General features: G+C 41.0%; 1 protein-coding gene across 1 annotated transcript in view; it reads left to right on the top strand.

Annotated features, from left to right (window-relative positions):
- The window catches only part of CLVS2 (clavesin 2), a 36,813-nt gene extending 30,445 nt beyond the window's left edge, over nt 1-6,368 (top strand). Inside the window, exons 4-5 of the mRNA XM_028723303.2 lie at nt 1,330-1,550; nt 5,631-6,368. Coding sequence (XP_028579136.1) covers nt 1,330-1,550; nt 5,631-5,718 — 309 coding nt within the window. The 3' untranslated portion in view covers nt 5,719-6,368. The remainder of the gene's footprint in view (nt 1-1,329; nt 1,551-5,630) is intronic.
- The last annotated feature ends 15,812 nt before the right edge of the window (nt 6,369-22,180 follow it).

Genomic DNA, 22,180 nt, shown 5'->3' with positions numbered 1-22,180 from the left:
TCATTGCCCATTTTCATCAGTCCAGTGTACCAATTTGTTTGATGTGGACACTAATCAAACTCCAGGAAAGTACACCAGCAGGAAAACCCACTCATACTGTATGTGTTAGGGCTTTTTTTCATCCTTTCCCCAAGAACAACTCTTGCACCACATTCATATGCTGCCTTTGAAATCCATAGGAAATTCAAAAGCAGCTTGAAATGACATGCTAAGTAGCACTATTCTTTGAAGGGAAAGAAAAGAAAGTTCCACTGTACAGGCTGGAGCTCTTGAGGGTACATGCAAAGGCTAGCTAGATGGCAGTTACTATCTAGAAGCAAAATGCGGTGTCCTGCTGTAGTCAGAGCAAGTGGAATTTGATGAAGGAAGAAAAAATAAATTCCATGACACACATCACAGATCCCACTCAGTAGGATATTTAAAAAGACCCTGGTGGGGTGCTGTGGTTTATCTTAGATTTCTGAGAAGCAGAGATGCTGTGTTATCCAATTCATTCTGGGTTTTTCTCTCCAAAAACACTGTAGTGTTTCTCAGTCATATGTCAGATTTTTTTATTTTTTAGTCTGGAAAATATGCTTGGGGATATTTGGGGGCGCTTATGAACCTTTGATTTTTTTAATATAAACACACACACACACACACACACACACACACACACACACACACTGAAAAGCCATCTTGCTGGATATATTTGCATTCTCCCTTCAGCTTCTGCCACAAAGTGTCAGCTGCATGAAACTTATTCCGGCATGAGATGCACTGGAAGTGGTCCGAATTTTAAAATTCTGCCCAGCGGGTTTGTATCCAGTGCTGTGTGAATGGAAGTCCACTTGTACCAAGAAGTATTTTTGCAACCATTTGCTTACACTAGCTACTTCAACCTAATTTTGGCAATCCTCCTTCCCTTTTGTACCCGCCTGCCCGACACCTCAGACCATACTTGAGAATGCCTGCCCTTGGAGAAGCTTTTCAGTGGGCACAAGAGACTACATTGGGTATGTGAACTTCTAATCACACTGGGTACAATCCAGTACACTTGATTTCTAATAAATTAGAAACCTTTAAGTGGTCCCAAAATGCAACATTCCTTAGAGTTTAGCAGAACTTATATACATACACATTACACACATACATTTATTAGCGAGGATCCATAGAATGAGATGCGTGCACTAGTGGGATTTTTTTTTTTTTACTTTTCCTCGTTGAACATCAGACATCCCCAACATAGCTGCTTTTTGAAAACCCTGCATGGATTTGCCTTGTGTCAGGAAGGACTGATATCCGCTGAAGGTGCTAGCTTGTAATGTCTTTGATTCATCCTTTTAACAGATATTTCTCCATGGAAATAACCTCAACAGCCTGCACCAGCTAATCCACCCTGAGATTCTGCCTTCTGAATTTGGTGGAATGCTGCCGCCTTACGATATGGGCACGTGGGCAAGAACGCTGCTTGATCACGAATACGACGACGACAGCGAATACAGTGTGGACTCATACAACACTTCTGCAAAAGAAGTCGAAAAGGACCTGTCTCCCAAATCCATGAAGCGGTAAGTTAGTCTGGCCTGTTGAAGCAGAAAAGAAGGGTGTAGACAAAATGATACCCTCCAGATTTTTGGGTGGACTACAATTCCTGACCATTGACGATGCTTGGATAGGGCTGATGGGAGTCAGAGTCCACAAAGTTCTAAAGGGCATGTCAGTAGCTATCTCTCATGTAGTTGATTTTCTAGACTGAATGACTTCTGCTGAGGGCCAAGTCAGTAGCATATGATTTCCTAGGAACATAGGAAGCTGCCATGACTCAGTCATAGTGTTGGTCCATTTAGCTCATTACTTTTGAAGCTGTCTGGCAGCAGGTTTTCAAGCAGTATTCTTTATCTACTTGGAGATATCAGGAATTTTATCTGAGATTTTTGGCATGCAAAGCATGAGCTGTGGTGCTTCCCCTATGTAATTTAGCCATTCCATTAAACTGTAATGCATATTGATGCAGTAACATTCGTTGTTTTGTATTAATGCATTTTGAAGTGGAAAAAGAAAACTCCACTCAAGGCAGCTTGCAACATAGAACATTACATTTTCATTAATGATGTAAAATACAAAGAGATCGTAAAAATATTGTCTGCCTCATATAATAAAAGCCTGCCAGAACAGAAAGTAGTGATGGACAGGGACCAAATGCACTTCATTGATTTGATTGACTATGTATTTCTATGCAACCTTCCATTCATTAGGAGTCCCAACGTGGCTTACCAACAATAAAGAACAGCCACAGCTATAGGCTACAATTACAATGTCTGGGCAATTTAGAGCTGACCCCACCAAGGCATATAATACCATTAACAAATCAACAATCACATGATCATAGGTAATTAGAAAACAATTATAAAACAGCAGCTAAAACACAGGCTAAACATTCACCCTCACCCCTCTGCACATACTGCCTCAATAATCATTTACTCTACTGATTGAAATACAAATCCCAGCAAACAAGAGGACATTGATTCAATAGAAATACCTACAAACAGAACCATACTGCAGCAAACGCCTTGTCTCCTACACACTGATCACAAAGGGGTGTGTTTGTGGGCAGCAGCCCCTCTATTGTTCCCCGAAGTCAAGCTCTCAGCAAGAGATTGGGATAAGCCCCCTCACAAGCAATCTCAATCCCAGCAACAAACAAAAGCAGTGATATCCTATTACAGATCTATAGGTGGGCTGTCCAGTAATTGGCAGAGGACACACCACATCTCTCTTCCCAGTAGCCACAGCTCATCAGTGTCCAGGCTGCTAGAGCTGCCAGTGAACTGGAATTAGTCCCCCCCCCCCTTTGCTTGTACTACCTGGTAGTCTAACAGCCAGTCAGAATTCTCTCCATCCACGTTTCATGCTCCAGCTGCTCACCACTATGGAATTCCTCTTTTGTCCCACACAGCTGTGCTTCCACACTCAGCAGGACACAGAGGGCGGCCTCTCCTTCTGATCTAAGGAAGCAGGCGGGATGGTGTGAAGTCATTGCAAGTCATGGCACTTTCATACCAGCCCCGTGGAGTGTTTTGTGATTCCAGATGTGGAGAACAACCCATTGGGACACAGATATCAGATATTATCATGGGGGAACCAAGTGAATTCCCCCTTCAGGCATTATGCTGGAAGAACAAAAGCTATGGAACTGAAACACGAATCCAGCAAAGCAAGTCCAACGAGATATGCCCAACTTGTCAGACATTGCTCATACACCTGTGCAAGCCACGCTGTGTGCTACGGAGTTCAGAAATTTAGGTGCCAGAGAAATAACCTGTCAATAACAGGTTAGACAGTATTGTTAGGAACTACATATGTGACTACATTATTATGCTGAGATCTGAAGCCATCCAATTCTACAACATCAGTAACAAATATTAAATTACATTTGAAGGAAGGACTTTAGAGAAAAAACAGCATTGCATTTCCAGTGACTGCAGTTTCTTTCGGATGAAAAAAATGTTAATGGAATGTAGCTGCATGAACTCTGAAGCTTTGTTCTCTGCTAGTTGACCAGCTTTGCTGAAGGAAACTGTCCTTGCTCAGTGATAATAGGGTGACATGTTTCCCTTTGTTTTGTCAGAAATATTAGTGCAGGCTGGTTGCCAGTCCATTTAAGTTCAAGTGCAAGGGGTGCCATGTGTCACTATCCCAAAGTATCTGTTTGAATCCTTTCTTCCTAAGCCCACAGCCTGAGCTCATCCACCCACTCATGTTTTTAATATCCTCCTTGGGCATTTCCAAGCCACCCACCAGAGATCTACAAACAATTTGTTTCATTAGTCAAGTAGATTAAGCTTTTCTGTTGCACCTCGGCTAGTGGTCAAGTTAATCTCAAGAAGCTGGCGCATGTATTGCTTCAGCCAAGAATCATTCTGCTCCATGGCTTTGGGGTAAATACTGTTTTGGGTGCCTGCTAATGCTCCTCTTGAAAAGGCCAAGTAGGGCCTCTAGGTAGCATGTGATGCCAGTTTCAGAGCATTATTAGCCAGATGGTGTGTTGGAAATATTCCACTGCCAGCAGCTTGCAGCTGGCAAGACTTTGTATGAAATCTAATCCCCTTTCCTCAGTAACAGGACGTTTTTACCTTACTGCTAGCACAAATGCATGGAAATCCTTGCTTGACTTCAGTAATAGCTAGTAAACCTATTTTTTCGTAATATTCATTGAATTCAGATATGTGTGGGTTTTTTAATCTGATATTTCTACAGTCAGTATTTTATTTTTATTTTTATTATTTATTGGATTTATATACTGTCCTTCATCACAAGATCTCAGGGCGGTTTGTCCACTTTGATCCATAGCAGTTTCACTTCTACTAGGTAGCTCCCATCCTGTGAATTAAGTTGATGTCTCTGCCCTCGCTCAGGACACATGCCCCTATAGACATCTGTGCACTGTGTTCAGGTATAAGGCCTTTTGAAACACAAAAGACCGGAAGGGAATTTAGCTCAATTGTGCTTGGAATTACTTACTCGGAACACTGGCTCTTCTCTGCTGGAGGGCAGACTGCTGCCTATTTGGTAGAGATGCTTTTGCCCCACCTGGAACACGATACTTTTGCCCAGTTTTGGGTGATGTCCCCTCCTGGTGCAGCCCCAGACCACACAGGAGCCCACTGACCTGCTGGGGGGCTTTGTGGGTACAGGGGGCTGCAGAGGAAGAGAAAGGTTGGTTGCTCAAGATGCCTTCTGTTTGCACCCACCAATGAATTCAATTCCATTTGTATAACTAATATTTCTCACATTATTTCAACACCTGACTTATTTCTGTATCCAAAATGAGCAAATTGGATGTTGAAGTGAATTAAAAGAGGTTCATTGATTTGTGCAAGATCAGAAGCCCTTAACTTCTATATGTTTTTATCATGGAGTAAGTGATCATGTAAACTTGAGGGTACCCAACAGAGTGCTCTCCAAATGTTGCTGGACTCCAAGTCCCAGCATCTTCACCCATTGGCCATTCTAACTGGGGCTGATGGAAGTTGTAGTCCACATCTGGAGGGCACCACCTTGGTGATCCCTGATATAAAGAATTCAGTGTTGTTCTCTTTGGTGAGTGGATCAGTTTCATCAAGAGAATGACACATGGATGACCAAAAAAATGTATTCTTTGTTAGTGTAAAATAATGATTGAAAGTGATTTATCTGTTAGCGTAGACAGAATTTGTATCTCAGGGTAGCATTCTGACAAACCTCAAAAAAATACATTTTGAATCTGTCCTGAGAAAAGTTTTCCAGCTTTCTTTAGAGGAAGTATGGAGAAGCTGTAGCCCTTTAGGCGTTGTTGGACTATAGCTGCCATCATTTGTGACTTAATAATGACAATTTTATTATTATTGGCTATGCTAGCAGCGTCTGATGAGCGTTGATTTCCAACAACATTTGGAGGGCTATAGGTTCCCCACCCCTGATATAGTGTGTGGAGGAGAGGCGTACATCTTTAAATATTAAATATACACTGGTTGTAGGTATCACACCATATTTCCCAAGCTATTTATTGGATACTGGCTAGCTTTTAAAAAATAAATAAATAAGTGAAGTCTACTTTCATTTGTCTTAATATCAGGCTTTTCTTTAAAAAAAAATACTTTTTTCCACAGGTCTCAGTCAGTTGTGGACCCTGGAGTGTTAAAGCGCATGGATAAAAATGAAGAAGAAAACATGCAGCCCTTGCTTTCTCTTGACTAACAATGTCTGAGCATCGAACATGAATTGGGGTGGAAGGTATTGCCTTTCGGCAACAAGCAAACCATTGGGAGGAGAATGTGTACCAGCCGGAATCCTATTTTTCATGTTAATGTAGCATAACATAATGAGGCAGCAGGTTTTGCCAGTCAGCCTGGAACATGCGAGCCCTGGGCTGGAAAACAGGGTGGAAAGGAAGAAGATGAAAAGGAGCAAATATCAATAATATATTCTGTTAAGTGCCAACCTGTTTGTAAATAGAGTCTATTCCTTCTCTCTGTATTTGTAAGTAATGGTAGGGATGTAGTACAGGAAAGGGGAAAAAAGAGTGGCTATTAAAATATGCCAGTTGAATGCACTGTAAAAGAACAAAAAGCACTCTGAGAAAAAAGAAAGAAATCAGACCTAAGTAACATTCATCCTTTTTATACAAAGCCATATTACACCTTTCATATGGACTGCTTTATTCTGCTCAAACATTTTTTCTTTAAACGAGAAGATATAGGGTCCTGCAGACATCATTGTAACTGGTGTGATGTTACCTGTCAATCACATTGTATTTCACAGACATTGCTGAGATTCATGATGGAAACTAGAAACCATATGAGAGAGAGAGAGAGAGAGAGAGAGAGAGAGAGAGAGAGAGAGAGAGAGAGAGAGAAAGAAAGAAAGAAAGAAAGAAAGAAAGAAAGAAAGAAAGAAAGAAAGAAAGAAAGAAGGTATAGACACAGGGAGCCAAGCACCTTTCTTTGGCATATAAAACAACTGGTTTTTAATCTTTTAATGCTAAGTTTGGGGTTTTGAGACCCATTTGGGTCCTGAGCATAAGGTGGGTCTCAAAGAAAGCACCTGCCTCTTATCCAGTCCCCATTTGAGAACTTGAATCCTTGACTGGATCATTTGTAGTAATGCTCAGCATTCCACACATAATACTCAGCAGCAACAGATTGATGCATTTCCAAACCTTACAAAACTGAAGTCTGAATACATATCTATATATTTTTACCACTCTCTACATATAACGTGTCATTGGTAGATAAGTATATGTAATCAAGGATTTATAAAAACAAATCATACCTATTTGGTGTGCTTAGAGTTTATTATAGATTGTATATTAAGACAATGTCATCGTTAACATAGTAAAAAATTAAGTACCGCATCCTACTTTGAGCAAGATTTAATTGTTATAAGTACGGTGTAGTACAATACCATGCTAAGGCCATCTTTTGTTTTGTGATGTAATTGTGTAGATGAAACATGTGCCATATTAGACAGAAAATACATTTTTACCTCAAAAGACCAAACAGTCCCTAAAGTGGACTGAACACGGTCAGCTGTAGTTTAGGGGTATATATTCATCTTTGATGTGTGCTGATATGCTTGTGTATTTTCGCCGTACATCAAGACAAGAATGTACCCTACAACTATACAGATCTCTGTCATCAGAATTTAATATGCCACTTGAACAGGAATGACAAGATCTCTTTCTCGCAAAAAAACCAAAACGTTACTACTGAACTCTTAAGGGCTCTGAAGAAATATATTGGAATTAATTATTGGATATTTAAGATGCCTAAGATCAGGCTTAATGCTGCGACAGATTGTGTTCCTATTGAAAATCTTCAGTTTCAAGACAGTAGAATGACTTGTTTGTTTTAAATCACCTCCATACCATTCAGAGAAAACCTTCAGATAATTTTTGGGGAAAGAGGAATTAAAATACATTCTGCCTGTACTGTCTTTGTGTAATTCAGATACTCTGTTGAGACACCATATGCATGTCTGCTATCATTGATTTCCACTGCAAGCTAGTGTTAAAATGATGTGAGGCTGTAGTGTATTCTAGACCACTTAATGCACTGCTGGATGCTCAGTTAAGATATTCTTATTTGGCTTAATTTTACTTTTCCTTATTTAAACTATGACAATAGTTTCTTTGCAGGCTAGAGCATTATGCTTGGTTACATTATTGAAGCATTCATCATTCTAATAACATGGTAAATAAGCAACCTATCTATTAAGCAGGGAAACCTTCATGGTGGGAACACTATGATGAATGCATTAACCAAAATGGATCTGTTTTGGACAGGAATGGCTTGTAGTTAACAATACCTATGCTTATCACATCCAGAGATCTTAAGTTGAAGGCTGTGGTCTTAAAACAATGACTGCCTATTGTATGATATCAATTGCCCTTGGGCCACCTCACTGAATAAACACTTAACAGGCAGCCATGGCCAATCTAGGCTATCTAGCATATGTGCCAGGACCAGCAACTGTATCTGGTTTGACCCTTGGTGGTAAGTAAGCAGCAGTGGCGTAGCGTGGGTTGTCAGCACCTGGGGCAAGAAAAGTAATTTGCGCCCCCTAACCCGTGGATTTGCGCCCCCTAACCCGTGGATTTGCGCCCCCTAACCTGTGGATTTGCCCTAACCCCAGATGTTGTGCCCGGTGCGGCCGGCCCCCCCTGCACCCCCCACGCTACGCCACTGGTAAGCAGCCTAACTTATCACAAGACTGCAGCCTCAGAGTTTTCCTAGAAATACAGCTGCAGCACCTTTAGCAACATCAGCTGTAAGAACATTGCATGTCTCTCCATGGGGCTCTACATCAGTTCCCATGGAGTAATTTGATTAGATATGTGTTCTTTCTCAATTGAAGCTCGGGTCTCTAACTTTAGAAGTTTCCTGTATAGCACTAATACCTTTTTGCATGGCTCCACAGGAATGAGCAAGCTGTTGAATGACTGGAATCCTTATGCTTCCAAACTGATAAGAGCTAGACAATTTGGAACAGAAAACATGCTAGGCAAAATGAAATGGTAATTTGTTCTTAGCTCTATAGTGGAGAAGCTTAACTGCAGGTGCAGACATTTGTAGCAGTGCCAGACAAGAGGACTCTGTCTTGGTGCAGCACACAAAAAAAGAGTCTGGTGTTGAAAACAAAAATGAAACACACCTGTAGTTGGCACCCGTCTGTCTTGGGAGACAATGGACCAGGGTTCCTTTACTGGTGAGATCAAACTGTTGGCAGGTTGCAACACTCACTGTGGCTGTAGAGACTGATGCGGGAGAGACATGCTCTGTTGCAGCTGGGGCAGATGGTGACATCCGGTTGTTCTGTTGCAGGTGCACCATGGTGTTTCTTCTCTCTGTGATCCTCCCAGAGATCATTTCTCCTATGCTATGGATACATGACTTGACTGCCTGCCTCCAGGCACTGCGGTCATCTGCAAGGGATTCCCATAGAGCAGGGTTCATGTTGCCAGACTTCATGTCATGCTCACAGACATCTTTATAGCACAGCATTGGTCTGCCAGTTGGCCTATGGAATCCAGTTAAGAGATCAGCTCACCTATTATGCAATTTCATCAAACCAGATTGGCAGCAACATATAATGCATGGCTCCGAAATTCTATGTGTGAAATGAATAATGGCATTTGTGGTACATCTTGAACTGTGTTGTGTACATAGATCTGGGTAGGTGGTGAATGAATGATCTTTCTGGTGGTTAGAGTCGGGAGATGTTGTGCCATATGGTATGTTAGTCGCTCCGAAGACTTAAGATTTGAGATCTGCCAAATGCATACAAGTTGATAGAGATAGGAAGCTCCAGGAGCCCTGGAATTATGCAGTCAGTTTCTCATTGTACAATAATATCCTGGCTGAGGCAGTAGGGAAAGAGCTAAGCAAAAGCTTTGTTGAGTGGGAGAGCCTGCTCACTTCATTATGGGCTACAGGAGCTATCCTTTCAGGACCATATGCATGCCAGTGTACCATCTGTTTCCCTATAAATCCTTGTTCTCTGGCAAAAAGCTTTTATTCAGAAAGCCGAGGGTTTTTCTGAGGGGGGGGGGGGATAAATGAATTCCAGCCTCAAATACTGTGTTTTGTATTGCTAGGGCCTGTCCCCATGATTCCTTCCATATATATGCTGTCATGAAATGGATTATAGGTGGGTCTATTTCATAGGTTGAATCACTCTCATTTACAGCAATAAAAAGATCTTTTTTCTTGCAGTGTCAGAACTAATTTGCCCAGAGTTAACATGTTCCATATTTAAGCTTCAGTCAAGTCAGTGGTGCTTAAGCCACAGTTGACAGTTTCTGAATGTACACAGACAGAACTGCTGCTGGTGTGACTGAGCATAGCTTTATTAATTCCACTTTACAAAAGCTGAATTTCATTAAGGCTGTTATCCTGGCCTCACTTACCTGGGAATAAACCCAGCTGAATTCAATAGGACTTACCTCTGAGTAGTCATGGTTAGAATTGCGGTGTAACTGACTTTTAACAGCACAATCCCATCCAGGCCTACTCATTGGATATTGGGTATAGAAAGTGGGTATAGGTTGGCATCTCTAAAGGTTCTTATTTTTGCAATCTTCATGAAACTTCATAAAGGAAAAATCAATCTTACCTCATGAAACCTCTGTATACTAAGTGGTTCGTTTTAGTTTTAGTTTTGCATTTGAATTCTTGTCTCTATGTGCAGTTTCTGAAATGCATCCCAATGTCTAATTCAGCTATTGCTGTAATGAACACTCAGATAGTCCTCTCAGGAGGTAACACCATGGTTTTACATAATTCAACCTCCATATTTTGCTGAAAATAAACTGATATGTTCCAAAGGAAGTACTCTTGCTGCACAAAATCGGGTCTTCAGAGAGCACCAGTAGATTCTAGGTGCACTGTATGTCCCATAGCCACAAATTAATTCAGCAGCAGATTTTCAGAGGTGGGTGAGGGAAATTAATAGCTTATTCCTAAGCAGGCTTCCTCCCTTTATGAATCCAAGAAGGCTTATGATGCCAGTAGAAAAAGTCCTTTAAATGAGAAAGCCAGCCCCTTTGATAGCGGTGATCTAAAGGAATATAGGACATGATAAAATCTTACTCAATTGAGCCATCCTTGGGTACAACCTCAGAAGCAGTTTAGGAACCTCCTGTATCTATTTTACATGTTTGCCTGAATTATAAACTAAAACATACTGAGAGCTAGATCCTTGGCAAAGTGATTGTTTTGAATATCACATCACGGAGCAGCCATGGCCTGGAGGTTCAGCACCTAAATCTCACATAAGAACACATGCTGCACATTTTTGTTACAGGACCAGCAATTTCACATTTGAGAGAACTCTTGGGGGGATTCCACACTGACCTAGTGAGTTGTTCATTTTATTTCTTAGTAAAGCCTACGACTTCATCTTTTGTCACCACTGCCTCAGATGCTGACTCCCTTCTCGAGAAAGTTAGTTCAGGCACAGGGATCTGCCTTACATCTTCCACAGTTAAAACAGATGCAAACAATTCATTCAGATTCTCTACGGTCTCCTTTTCCTATTTTAGCAGGCCTTTGACTCCTTTGCTGTCTAAACATCCAATTACCTCTCTGCTCCTGGTGTTTTTCTTCTTGGGGATTGTTGGGTTTAGCATTTTCAACAACATGCTTCTTAAATTATTCTGTTCCTTCCATCCATTATTGTCTACTTGCATTTCTTTTGCCAAAGTTTGCATTCCTTTTTGTTCTCATTTCGACAACACTTCCATTTTACTTCCTTGACTGCTTGTTACCCATTCTGGCATCCTCTTGGTCTTGGTGGTACCTTTCCCAGTTCTAGCTAAGCTTCTATTATTGTGGTTTTTAATAACCCCAAGCATTCTGGAGAGAATGGTAGATTTCTGCCCCTCAGGGCACAGCTGGGACCTCTGCCATGGCAATGATTCCACCCCCGCAGTGGTGGTCCCCAGCAGATATGCATATGTGCCATTCTGCCGCCACACCCTCCATCAACATTGGTCACCACCAATATGTGGGTAGCAGCTGTGTTAGGGACTATAGCTCTATTAGGTTGTGACTGTTAAATCTCAGTGCAAATCATGACTTCGTTGCCATTGTTTTTATTACCACATCTAGTTTATGTGTAGCAAAGGGTTTACTAAACCCCTTGAAACAAGGTCACATTTCAGCCTAAGTTAAGTACATGCTTACTGTCCTGAATGAAATATCTGAATTTTGACTGGCTCATGCCAAATCTCAGTAAAAAGACAGGCTTCTAAGAATACCTTTTGGTTTGTTGCCATCAACAGGCTTCTAAGATTTGTTAGAAGATTATGAGACCAGAGGCAGAAACTACAGCCAGGCAGTTTTGTGGGGTTTTTTTTTGGATTAGATGCTTGATAGCAACTGATATGGCATTAACATGGATGACAATATTAAGCATAAGTATGTTAACATGAAATCAAGCTAATGAGATGTCATTTCTTTTAAAGCTTTGAGATGTACTGTAAAGTGCCATATTAATGTGTATAGTAGTGCCTGTTAGATATATAAAGATGCGCAAAGCATTGCTTATCATATTGTGCTGGCATTATATCAAGATTTTTGTTGTTGTTTGTGTCACCGTTCTTCAGGTGAAAAATAGAAACTGAGGCCTAAATGCATGCAGATTTCAGATCTGTATTCTTTGCCAATTAATGTTTGAGGCTGGTGGAAAAAGTCAAGTGGTAACTTCCCAATTCTTTTCCTGAAATTGCTCCACGTGGTCCGATTGAGAATTAACAACACCCTAGAAAATTGTAGGAAACATTAATCATTGGCCCATCACATAAGGATGGTGGAAACGTCATCACAAAAAAGGGGAAATGCACCTCAGGGTAACTGTTCTGTCGAAAAATGGTGCAAATGTTTTCACAGAGGAAATGTTGGATGACTTGTCCATACTCTTAGTTGAGCACTGCTAGTCTGTAGTGATTAGAAGATTACTAATAGCACTGGCATTTGTGCTATTTTTATATACACATCTAACATTATGTCTTTTGGTCTCTGTGTGATGTGCAGCACAATCCTTCATATACCTTACTAAAAAGTAAGCTTCGTTGAACTCAGTGGGGCTTACTCTCCCAAGTAAGTGGATATGGGATTGCAATCAGAAGCACCTTTCACAGTCACTCTCTTTTGTGTTTTACGTCTGTGCTACCTGTTCATGTGACGTTTTTGACTAGGATGGGGTTAAGAATGGAAAGCGAATGATGCCAACAATTTACAATGGCTTTGTGTAGACCATATTGCAGCCAAGTTACCTAGAGCTGTACATGCTGGATTTGAAAGAGAAAGAATAATCTTTTTTTTAAAAGGAAACACTGGGCGGTTAATTCAGAGAGGGAAATGGAACTGATTATTTTCCAGTGTTATTAAAAGCCAGCCAGTTTTCAGATGAGGCAGCGACCACATTCCCATGTTCGTTTTTGACGAGAAAGTTACCACATAATGACATTACCTTTTCAATTTCACCTGGTGACTGTTCTTATAAAATGCACCTCCACATGGCGCCAGGTGGTATTTATCACATTAGGAAATGCTTGAGGCCTGCCAGGTGCCCCGAGGCGATATTAAATAGCAGGCACATTTATAAGAATGACCCTCCCTATGAAACTGACAGGGTAAAATTGTATTGTGATTGAATCTGGGAATTGGACCAAATCCATGTTGCTAATGAGAGTTCCGCTGAGAGAGATCTTTTTTCTTGTTCACTGTACTGACTGGGAAGAACGTATATTTATTGTACTACATTTGTGCCAAAACTGATCAGTATTAAGTACATGGAATAGAATGTTTCATATTCATTTATTCGCGCAAGACTCTTTGAAAAGTTGTAACAAACCTTTTCACTGTTTATATAAACAATATATATTTGAACAAAAATAAACAACTGAAGCTAATTAGTAAGGATGGCTTCAATTTTGTCAAAATAAAGCTTTGATGAAAAAAAATGGCTCAGGACATCTTGATTTTGTCTTAATTTTCATGGCTTTTTCCTTTTCTGACAATACTGAGAATCAACAGTTTTAAGAAAAAGTAGTAACCTTCTGATATGTTGCTTAGATGATATTAAATATAAACATCAGCAAATTTTTGAATTATTTTTGATCCAAACTCAATTTTTTGACTGGACCTTATTATATTTTTAAAAGTTGTTTGCATATCATAAATCTGAATTGCCTTCCTTCTAGAAGGAGCTCAGGGCAATGTACAATAAAAATCCCACCAGAACAGAAGAACGTATCAAATGAACAAACCATATACAAATAACTATACATTCCCTGGAGAAAGGGGAAAGAAGGCAGCATGTGATGTGCAAAAGGAAGAAGAGATTTTGGGGCTTTAAAAAAAATACTGCAGTGTTCTGCCTTGTCTAGGAACTATAGAACAAACTCTGCCTCCCTAGAAGGTGAAGCTATGGCAAACCTGTTGCTGTCTGTTGTCTTTGAGGATGGCTTTGCTGGATCAAATCAGACTCCACCTGGTCAAGCATTCACAAACAGAGCACATTGGAAATAAATACCATCTTCAGTTGTGTGTCTCCAGCCACTCTTAATCAGAAATGTACTGCCTTTGAACACAGAAGCCCCGTTCTGATTTATTATGGCTAACAGAATTTGTTTCATTGATTGCCCCAGAGCTCTAATGTTTTGACAGATAGATAATAATATCTCTCTATTAGCTCTTTGCACAATTCAATTTTTTTAACCACTATGTTTAGTTGGCCTGATCCACTGGGGCTCTTACGTTCTTAATCCAAGACACATTTTTCTCCATCCTTAATACAGTCACATGCTTAGCTGACTGCTTTAAGAATGTTGCTGATGCTATATCTGAATTCCTCTTTCCTTTAGGCAGGCAAACATTTAATTACATCCTCTTTACAACACTCATGTTTACATCTTTAGCATGCAAGATCAAAAGCATAAAGGTTGCCTATTTTACATCATGGATGTAGTGATATCCTAAATTAATTAGCTACAAAAGCATTTCTAGCTTCAGAGTTCATTTGATGTTCTCTCCAAGGATGAACCTCCTACCTACTTGCTGCATTAAAAATAAGAAAACTAGAACTTAATAATAATGTTTCATTTAAAATATGAATTTACACTTCTGAGAGACAGGACATATCTGCAGAACACAAGCTTAGGGCAAAAGTAGATGCGCAAAACATGAAATGTAAATAAACAGCACTCAGGTTTGGGGTTCAACATTCCTGGGGTTTGAAGGAGGTGAGAGGAAGAAAAGGGGATGAAACCTTAGCCTTGGAGTAAAGTGTGATCTTTCTCCCCTCTGGTTATCTCCCTCCCTCCCCTCCTTCTTGACAAGGTGTCTGAATGGGTTAACACACTGTGTACTAGATCTAGTGGCTTCCTCGGGTGCCTTGCAATCTGTGAGGGAATGGGGGGCCTTAAACTCTTTCCCTTTATTCAATCCACGCACCTGTCTTTGCCACCATTGCACACATCTTCTGTTATGCCTTTGGTAAGATTCTTTCCAGATCAAGTGTTGCATTCCCACTGTGATGCCCGAGTTCCCTGTTCCAGAACTCAAGGCAATCTGTACTTGCATAGGACTTTATCACTTTTGCCTGTTTCCTTGGGCAGTCTAGTTCAACAGCACCCTAAAGGCTCCAGCTGGAAATTCCCCCCGGACGTTAATTCTGCCTTTGAAATCTCAGATTCAAGCAAATTTCATTGTATTGCCTCATCTGCTGTTACTCCACAGCTTCTTAGTTGCAGCACTGCTCTACAGCCAGCTATGACGGTTGCTCCTGAACTTAATTCCAAAGCCAGTAGGTGGAGGAGAATTAACAGTTGCCATGGTTTATTTCAATTTTATTGGGCATTGTGTGTGTGTGTGTGTTCCCCAGCAAATGATGAGTCACCATGGAAAGAGTTCATTGCAGGTTGAAAGTTGGAAAGCAACCAATTTATACTGGAGCATATTTCTGTTCCTGAGTGTTGTGGTGGATCACAATGTCTTGCTGCTGCACTGAATTTGAAAGATGCATTATGGCAGCAATTACAGCACATGGCAAGATAATTTTGTCAGGAAGCATGATGAGGTTTCTGGGATGGGGCCATCTAAGGTTAATGAAGAAGAAATAGGTGGTGTCGCTAGCAGTTAAGAGGCAATTTGAAAAACGTGCCGGTGACACTGATGGGAGAGAGAAAACCACAAGGTGGAAAAGTCACGTATAGAACTGGGATGGAGGTCCACAGGCTGAATACAGCCCTCGGGGCAGGCCATGCCCCACTCCCAAGCTCCACCTCTCTCTGCCCCTCCTCCAATCTCTCCTTGAGAGCTTTTGTAAGTCTGGAACATGTCCTTGAACAGTGGCAACGCTCCTCGTTGCCTGGCTGGAGAGGTGCAGAAACCTTTGGGGATGGAATGTAGCCTACAGTACAAAGGAAAGAGCCACATGCACTTTAGCTTCTGACCCTGCTAACCTTTGCCTCTGACCAAGCTCTGCATTGTGTTGGGAAAGTAGCAGACATTTCTGGCGCTGATCCTGCACTGTGCTGAGCTCCCAGCTGCCTTGAAACCCCCCTGCCTTGGTAACTTGCAGGAGGGCAATGCAGTCTCACCTGCATCACACTGCTAGCTGCTATTAGCTACCATCAAACATGGACAGATAATAAGCCCTCCTCTTCCCTTTTTAATGAGAAGCAGCAATCAGGTAAGAACCATAAGATTCAAGTGTGGTTTCCTTTCCCTGATTTCTCTTGCCGCACCATAAATGTATCCTTCCTCATGTCACATATGAGGAATGGAGGGTGGCTTGCACATCCGTTGAACTCATTAACTGGCTTGAAAAGCTGAATACAAAATGCTAAGCCCCGTGGCAGTGTGTTATAATTGTGCTTTCCCACTGGGAACAGAGTTTAACACTTTGGGGCAGTCTGGCAGAGAGCCAGGGTGTTCTCTAACGAGGATGGTCAGAAATGAGTTACAAAAGAGGATAGAGGAGTCCCCAAAGATAATAGCTGAATAATATGAATCCAGCCATGACCTACCTGTGAATGTGTTAACTACCATAATAAATCTCCACCTATAGAACCACCTGGATAAAAGCAGGGAGTTTTTTTCCAGCTCTGCAAAACCTCCCTTTCTAATAAGCTGCCTGCAAAGGTTGGAAATAAAAGAGCTGCAGTGGTCCACTTCCACCTACCACTATGGCTGAAAGCTTCCAACCATTTCTCAGAGAAGCTGGAAGTTCCCAGGTTAAAAAACAGGAAAACCTAGAAAGGCATTGGAGCCTTTAAACTATTAGGGCCCTTTAAACTCGTCATGTTTTAGGTTAGGAGAGGGAAATGTGCAAGTGTACAAGCACACCTGGATTCAAAGCAAGACCTAGTGTCATACCTAGTGCTTTTCTTCTAGAAAAAAAAAGGCTGGTACCCACTATGAAGTTATTACAGTAAGTGCCACAATTTTAACCCTTGAGTATCTCCAGAAAAAAGCACTGGTCAAACCCTCTAACACATCAAGGCAAAAAACTGGGACATTGTCTTCTGGGGCCACGCTTTTTTGGGGGTGAGATTGTGGCACCCAAAATGGCCACTGTCCTCTCACGTGAAAGAACAGGATGTCCCAGTTTTCCCCAGACAGTTGAGGGGTATGCTGTGTGTGCAAGTCTCAATTCCTTCTTCTCGATTAGCTCTGTTATATTACTATTGACATCAAAGGAAATTTAGCATGCCCTCTTAGAAAGCAGTTTTATCATTGCTTCTTAAGTGGGCCTCTTAAATTTCATTTGAATTCCAAAGTGCTCTTTTACACATACATTACATGGCTTTGTACATACAACATTATATTATCATCCCTATATTGTAGATGGGAAACTGAAATGGAGAGAGTTGAACTCACTTAGTGAGTTAAAGGCAGGGGCAGGTTCTGAGTGGGAAACTTCTTGTTAACGCAGCTCTGTTGTTTACCCACAACACTATGTCAGCAGCACTTCTGTAGCCTCACCTCCAACCCCCATCACCCATGATGCCTAAAAAGGTGTTCCCCAAACTGGGAAGGCTTGTTGAGCATAGCAGTATAAGATGGTGCTTTTGGGGAAAGAAAGGTAAGTTCAAAGTGCCTAATCTATTGACAAGATAAAGAGATGAAAAGGAAACAAAGGTAAGTATCTAACTTTGTGTTTAGATTTTGTGAGTCACTATAAAATATGTCATAAAGCCACACGATTATTCCTTCGTGCTCATGTAGCAAAAGTATTGGAATACTGAGGATTTGGAAACAAGGAAGCAGTGAGGCCATGGATGCTGATATTACGTTGTTTTGTGTGTGTTATAGAAAGGCATTCCGCCTCCGCATTAGTCCTTTAATTGCCCTGTTACATTAGGTGCCTCTAAAGCAAGAGCAATAGTCCCACCAAACCTCATAAATATTAATAGTCCAGAAATAACTTTTAGGCTAGTCCCACATGAATGGCTATATTATGCAAAAGAACAGCATGCAAGCACAGACAGGCAGACTTGTGGGAGGCGATTAGAATGTACGAGCGGATCTATCCAGACATCTAAATCACATTTTCTAAATACCATTATTCATTTCAATTTCGGAGCTAGGATTTTTATGAGATTTATTGTAATTTGACTCCCCAGGTGCTAAAGAATTTAGAATGGCTGTCAGAAGCTGTATCTTTGGGGAATTGCAATCTCTAAATAACACTGAAGGGAAACGTGTTTCAAAGTAATGGGAATTACATCAAATATTACCTTGGTCCCTGCACAGCCCAACATTCATTAGCTGAAACAAACGTATCGCTGTGCTGTATTTCCCAAGGGGCCACAGAACCCCCAAAAGTTCTAGCAAATGCAACCCTATGAAGGTTGGGGGAAGAGGGAGATAGTGGTGGAGAAACTGCCGCTTCCTAAGCCATGCAGGGCTCATACCTGGCAGGATGGGGGGGGGGGGGAGACCATTCCCCCCTCCTCACTGTTGTTTTTCCCTTTTAGGATATTTTCCCTTCAGTTTGTTCCAGTGGGAGGGGAAATGTCTGAACCAGATACAAGGCCGATGTAATTTCTGACCCATTCTAGAGCCAAACTTGCCCCTGATCTGCCTCTGTCCTGGGACACCCAGTTTTGACCCTTAACGAGGGTGTGTCAGCAATGGCAGCAGAGTTTTATTTGATTGCACAGGGAAGGAATCCAACCACGGATTGCCCTCTCCATCTGCAGAAAAGGAGGTTCACCGTATCCTGCAACCTCTCGGCCACTCTTCATGGGAGCGCAGGATTGCTCTCTTAGTTGCCTTGTGTCAGAAAACAAGTACTTAGGGAAGGGTGGATTCAGATTTGCCTCCATGTTAAATCATAGCTGCCAACTTTACCCTTTTCTTGTGAGGAATCCTATTCGGAGTAAGAGAATTTCCTTTAAAAAAAGGGAAACGTTGACAGCTATGTGTTAAATAGATACCAAGGTGGAATGTAAAGATCATGTATGCCTGCCCTTGCAGCATCATGAGCATAAATCATCACAGAACGCAATAAAAGGGGTGGTTGAAGAGGCCCTTTGACAACCTGCATAGTCAGTAAAGCTTATTCTTAAGTTATCTGGGTGCTTTAGTTGATAGGCTGAAAATATATAAAGACAGCCAGGGCTTCTGTATCACTAATAGAATCATAGAATCACAGAGATGGTAGGGACCACAAGAGTCATCTGGTTGCACTGCTGGAATCTTTTGCACCACAAGGGGCTCAAACCCATGACTCTGAGATTAAGAGTTCCGTGCTCTACCGAGTGAGCTGTGAACCAACAGTGAATGTTGGTAGCTTCAGCTTCACTGCTGCCTGATAAGCTGGAGCAGCCCAAATATTCTCCTATACATCTACGCAAGGCAGAGGAACCCAGCCCATATTGGCTGCTGCTTGGTGTGGAGAATATAGGATATGGAGGCAGACACTTGTGCTAAACGGGGATCCCAAAGAAGTTTGGGTGAGTTTAAATATCAGAAAGTCCATGACAAAGAGCAGACCATAGCAGTTTAGTTGTGCTGCCAATGTTTGTGTGTGATCTTGCATCAAGTTAAGAGGAATTATTCACTCTCGTCAAGAAGGGGCAAAATATTCTAGAAAGAGTGGTACTGAGTGAGGGTTGGGAAGCCAAGGAACAGAGAAGAAAGGGAAAACCGAATCTCACATTTCTACTAACAGTGCAATCCTGCGTAAGTATACACAGTAGTAAATCCCACTGTGTTCTATGAAGTTTGTTCCCAAGTAAGTGTGCATAAAGTATGGCAGGCTACATCTTTGGCAGCTGAGCTTCAATGGATAAATACAGTGTTTGTGCACAAACTGAATTTGAGATGGACATGGCTCTTTCAGTTACTGGCATGCCTGTGGCTGCCAAGTCAATATCTTAGGTTAGTGTAAATGTTTGAGTGACAAGTACCCATTTGCACATGAATCAAGTATTTACAAAGATCCTGTTCTGAATGACATGGAAATATATGCCCTCTGTGTATGTCTTGGCCCTCTGCCAAAAAAAGGTATAGTTTCCTGCTGTGTAGGTACCGAAGTGGAAATGCGTGAGAGTTGTAAATTATAAAGCTCATGAATACAGGAAAAGGCAATCATAAAATGCATGGGATTCCACAGTTTATATCAAGTTTATGGTACAAATCAAATATATTTACTGGGCAACAGGTTTTATAAAGCTGAATAAAGACAAAAAGTCAACTTGTTCATGTCTGGCATCCTCAAACACTGTAATAAGGATGAGGCTAAAGAGGAAACAAATGTGAGATATATTGAAAAATCAGTACTAGTAGAGCAACAACCACCACCAGTAGTAGTAGTAGAAATAATTGATAATGATGAATTCTACTACTGTGGTGAATGTATCACAACTGGGTCATCATTGAGGGGAACCGTCAAATAGCTGAAGGGAGGAAGTTCCACTGCAGAGAAGGTTTTGTCCCATGTTGCTGGCAAACATATTTTCCCCATAAGCAGGATCACCAACAGGGCATCCAGTATATAAATGATATAAGCCATTCATAGAGACTCTGAAAAATTAACACCAAGTTGCATGGAATTGCATGAGGGCAGTGAAAATATCCAAAGCTCCCAACTGGCCAAAGTATTGGGAAATACTAGAAAAAGATGGAGATAACTGGAAATTGCAGAGTATGGAGAAAATGAGAGATAAAGTGCGAGATTGGTTACATTACGCTCAGATTAAGGAAGTTTTTAAACTTGACAAAAAGTTAGGGTTCCAGGTGGAGAAATCGAAGTTGGAAACGGAATTGTTAGAGCCTAAGACTAAGGTACTTTCAAGAATGTATAACTTGCTGTTAAAATGGAACACACAAGATGAAACGGTAAAATCAGCCATGATAAAGTGGGCACAGGACATTGGGCATAATATCATGTTTGAGGACTGGGAAAGGCTGTGGACTACTGGGTTGAATTTCACTGCTTGTAACGCTTTAAAAGAAAATGTAATGAAAATGATATATAGATGGTGCATGACCCCAGTTAAACTTGCAAAAATATACCACTTGTCTGATAATAAGTGTTGGAAATGTAAAGAAAATGAAGGAACATTCTTTCACCTCTGGTGGACCTGCCCTAAAGTGAAGGCTTTCTGGGAAAAGATATATAATGAACTGAAAAAGATATTTAAGTATACCTTCTCTAAGAAACCAGAGGCCTTTCTTCTGGGTATGGTGGGCCAAGGGGTGGTAAAGAAGGACCGAACATTCTTTATGTATGCAACAACAGCAGCAAGGATACTTCTCGTGAAGCATTGGAAAACACAAGATCTACCCACACTGGAAGAATGGCAGATGCAACTGATGGACTATATGCAACTGGCCAAGATGACCGGCAGAATCCGAGATCTGGGAGAGGAGACGGTAGAAGAAGATTGGAAAAAATTTAAGATTTACTTGCAAAAACATTGTAAACTGTATGAATGCTAAGCAGGATGCTTGATTATAAACAATTTGGCACCATTAAAATAGATGAAGTGAAGTAGGAAGATAGGTTAAAATGTAAGAAAAAACAATCTTTATTTTGGATAAACATTTGGTTAAATTTAATTGATAGTTAGACAGTAAGGATGGAAGTAAGGTGATAATTTGCTGGACTAATTTTTTTTTTAACATGGAAGGTAGGGGCGGGAGATGTGAGGAGGTCACAAGAAGATAAGTATGTTACGTTTTGTTATAACTTGGTTTGTTTATTATATTGTAACTTAAAAATTTCAATAAAATATTTATATATATAAAAAAGAAAATATCCAAAGCTCCCCATATCAGAATTGCTCTTCACTGCTTCCCAATCACTATAAAGTTTCATAATTCTTCACACATTTTTACAGCAAATGTATTTTAACAAGCATGCTCCTTAAAATGCTGCCAAACCCGTCAGTCTTACCCTGATGACTGAAGCATTAATTTTCAGGCGGAAGAATATTCATCTATTTTTATCTCATGGCCACTTGCTGTTTTGATTAACTTATGCTGTAAAAACCAGGATCCCTTATCCCCGAGATTATATTTGTCCTGGATTAAGGCAATTAAATGATAACGATGGTTTTGCTTTCACAAGGCTGCTGCTGACACAGATAAAATCTGACAGATCAGATCTCCGACAATGTAATGGTGTCACAATGGAAGCA

This window comes from Podarcis muralis, chromosome 3, assembly GCF_964188315.1.
Source record: "Podarcis muralis chromosome 3, rPodMur119.hap1.1, whole genome shotgun sequence".
Taxonomy (NCBI): domain Eukaryota; kingdom Metazoa; phylum Chordata; class Lepidosauria; order Squamata; family Lacertidae; genus Podarcis; species Podarcis muralis.
Note: the sequence above shows the minus strand (reverse complement) of the source record. Positions and strands in the feature narration are given on the sequence as shown.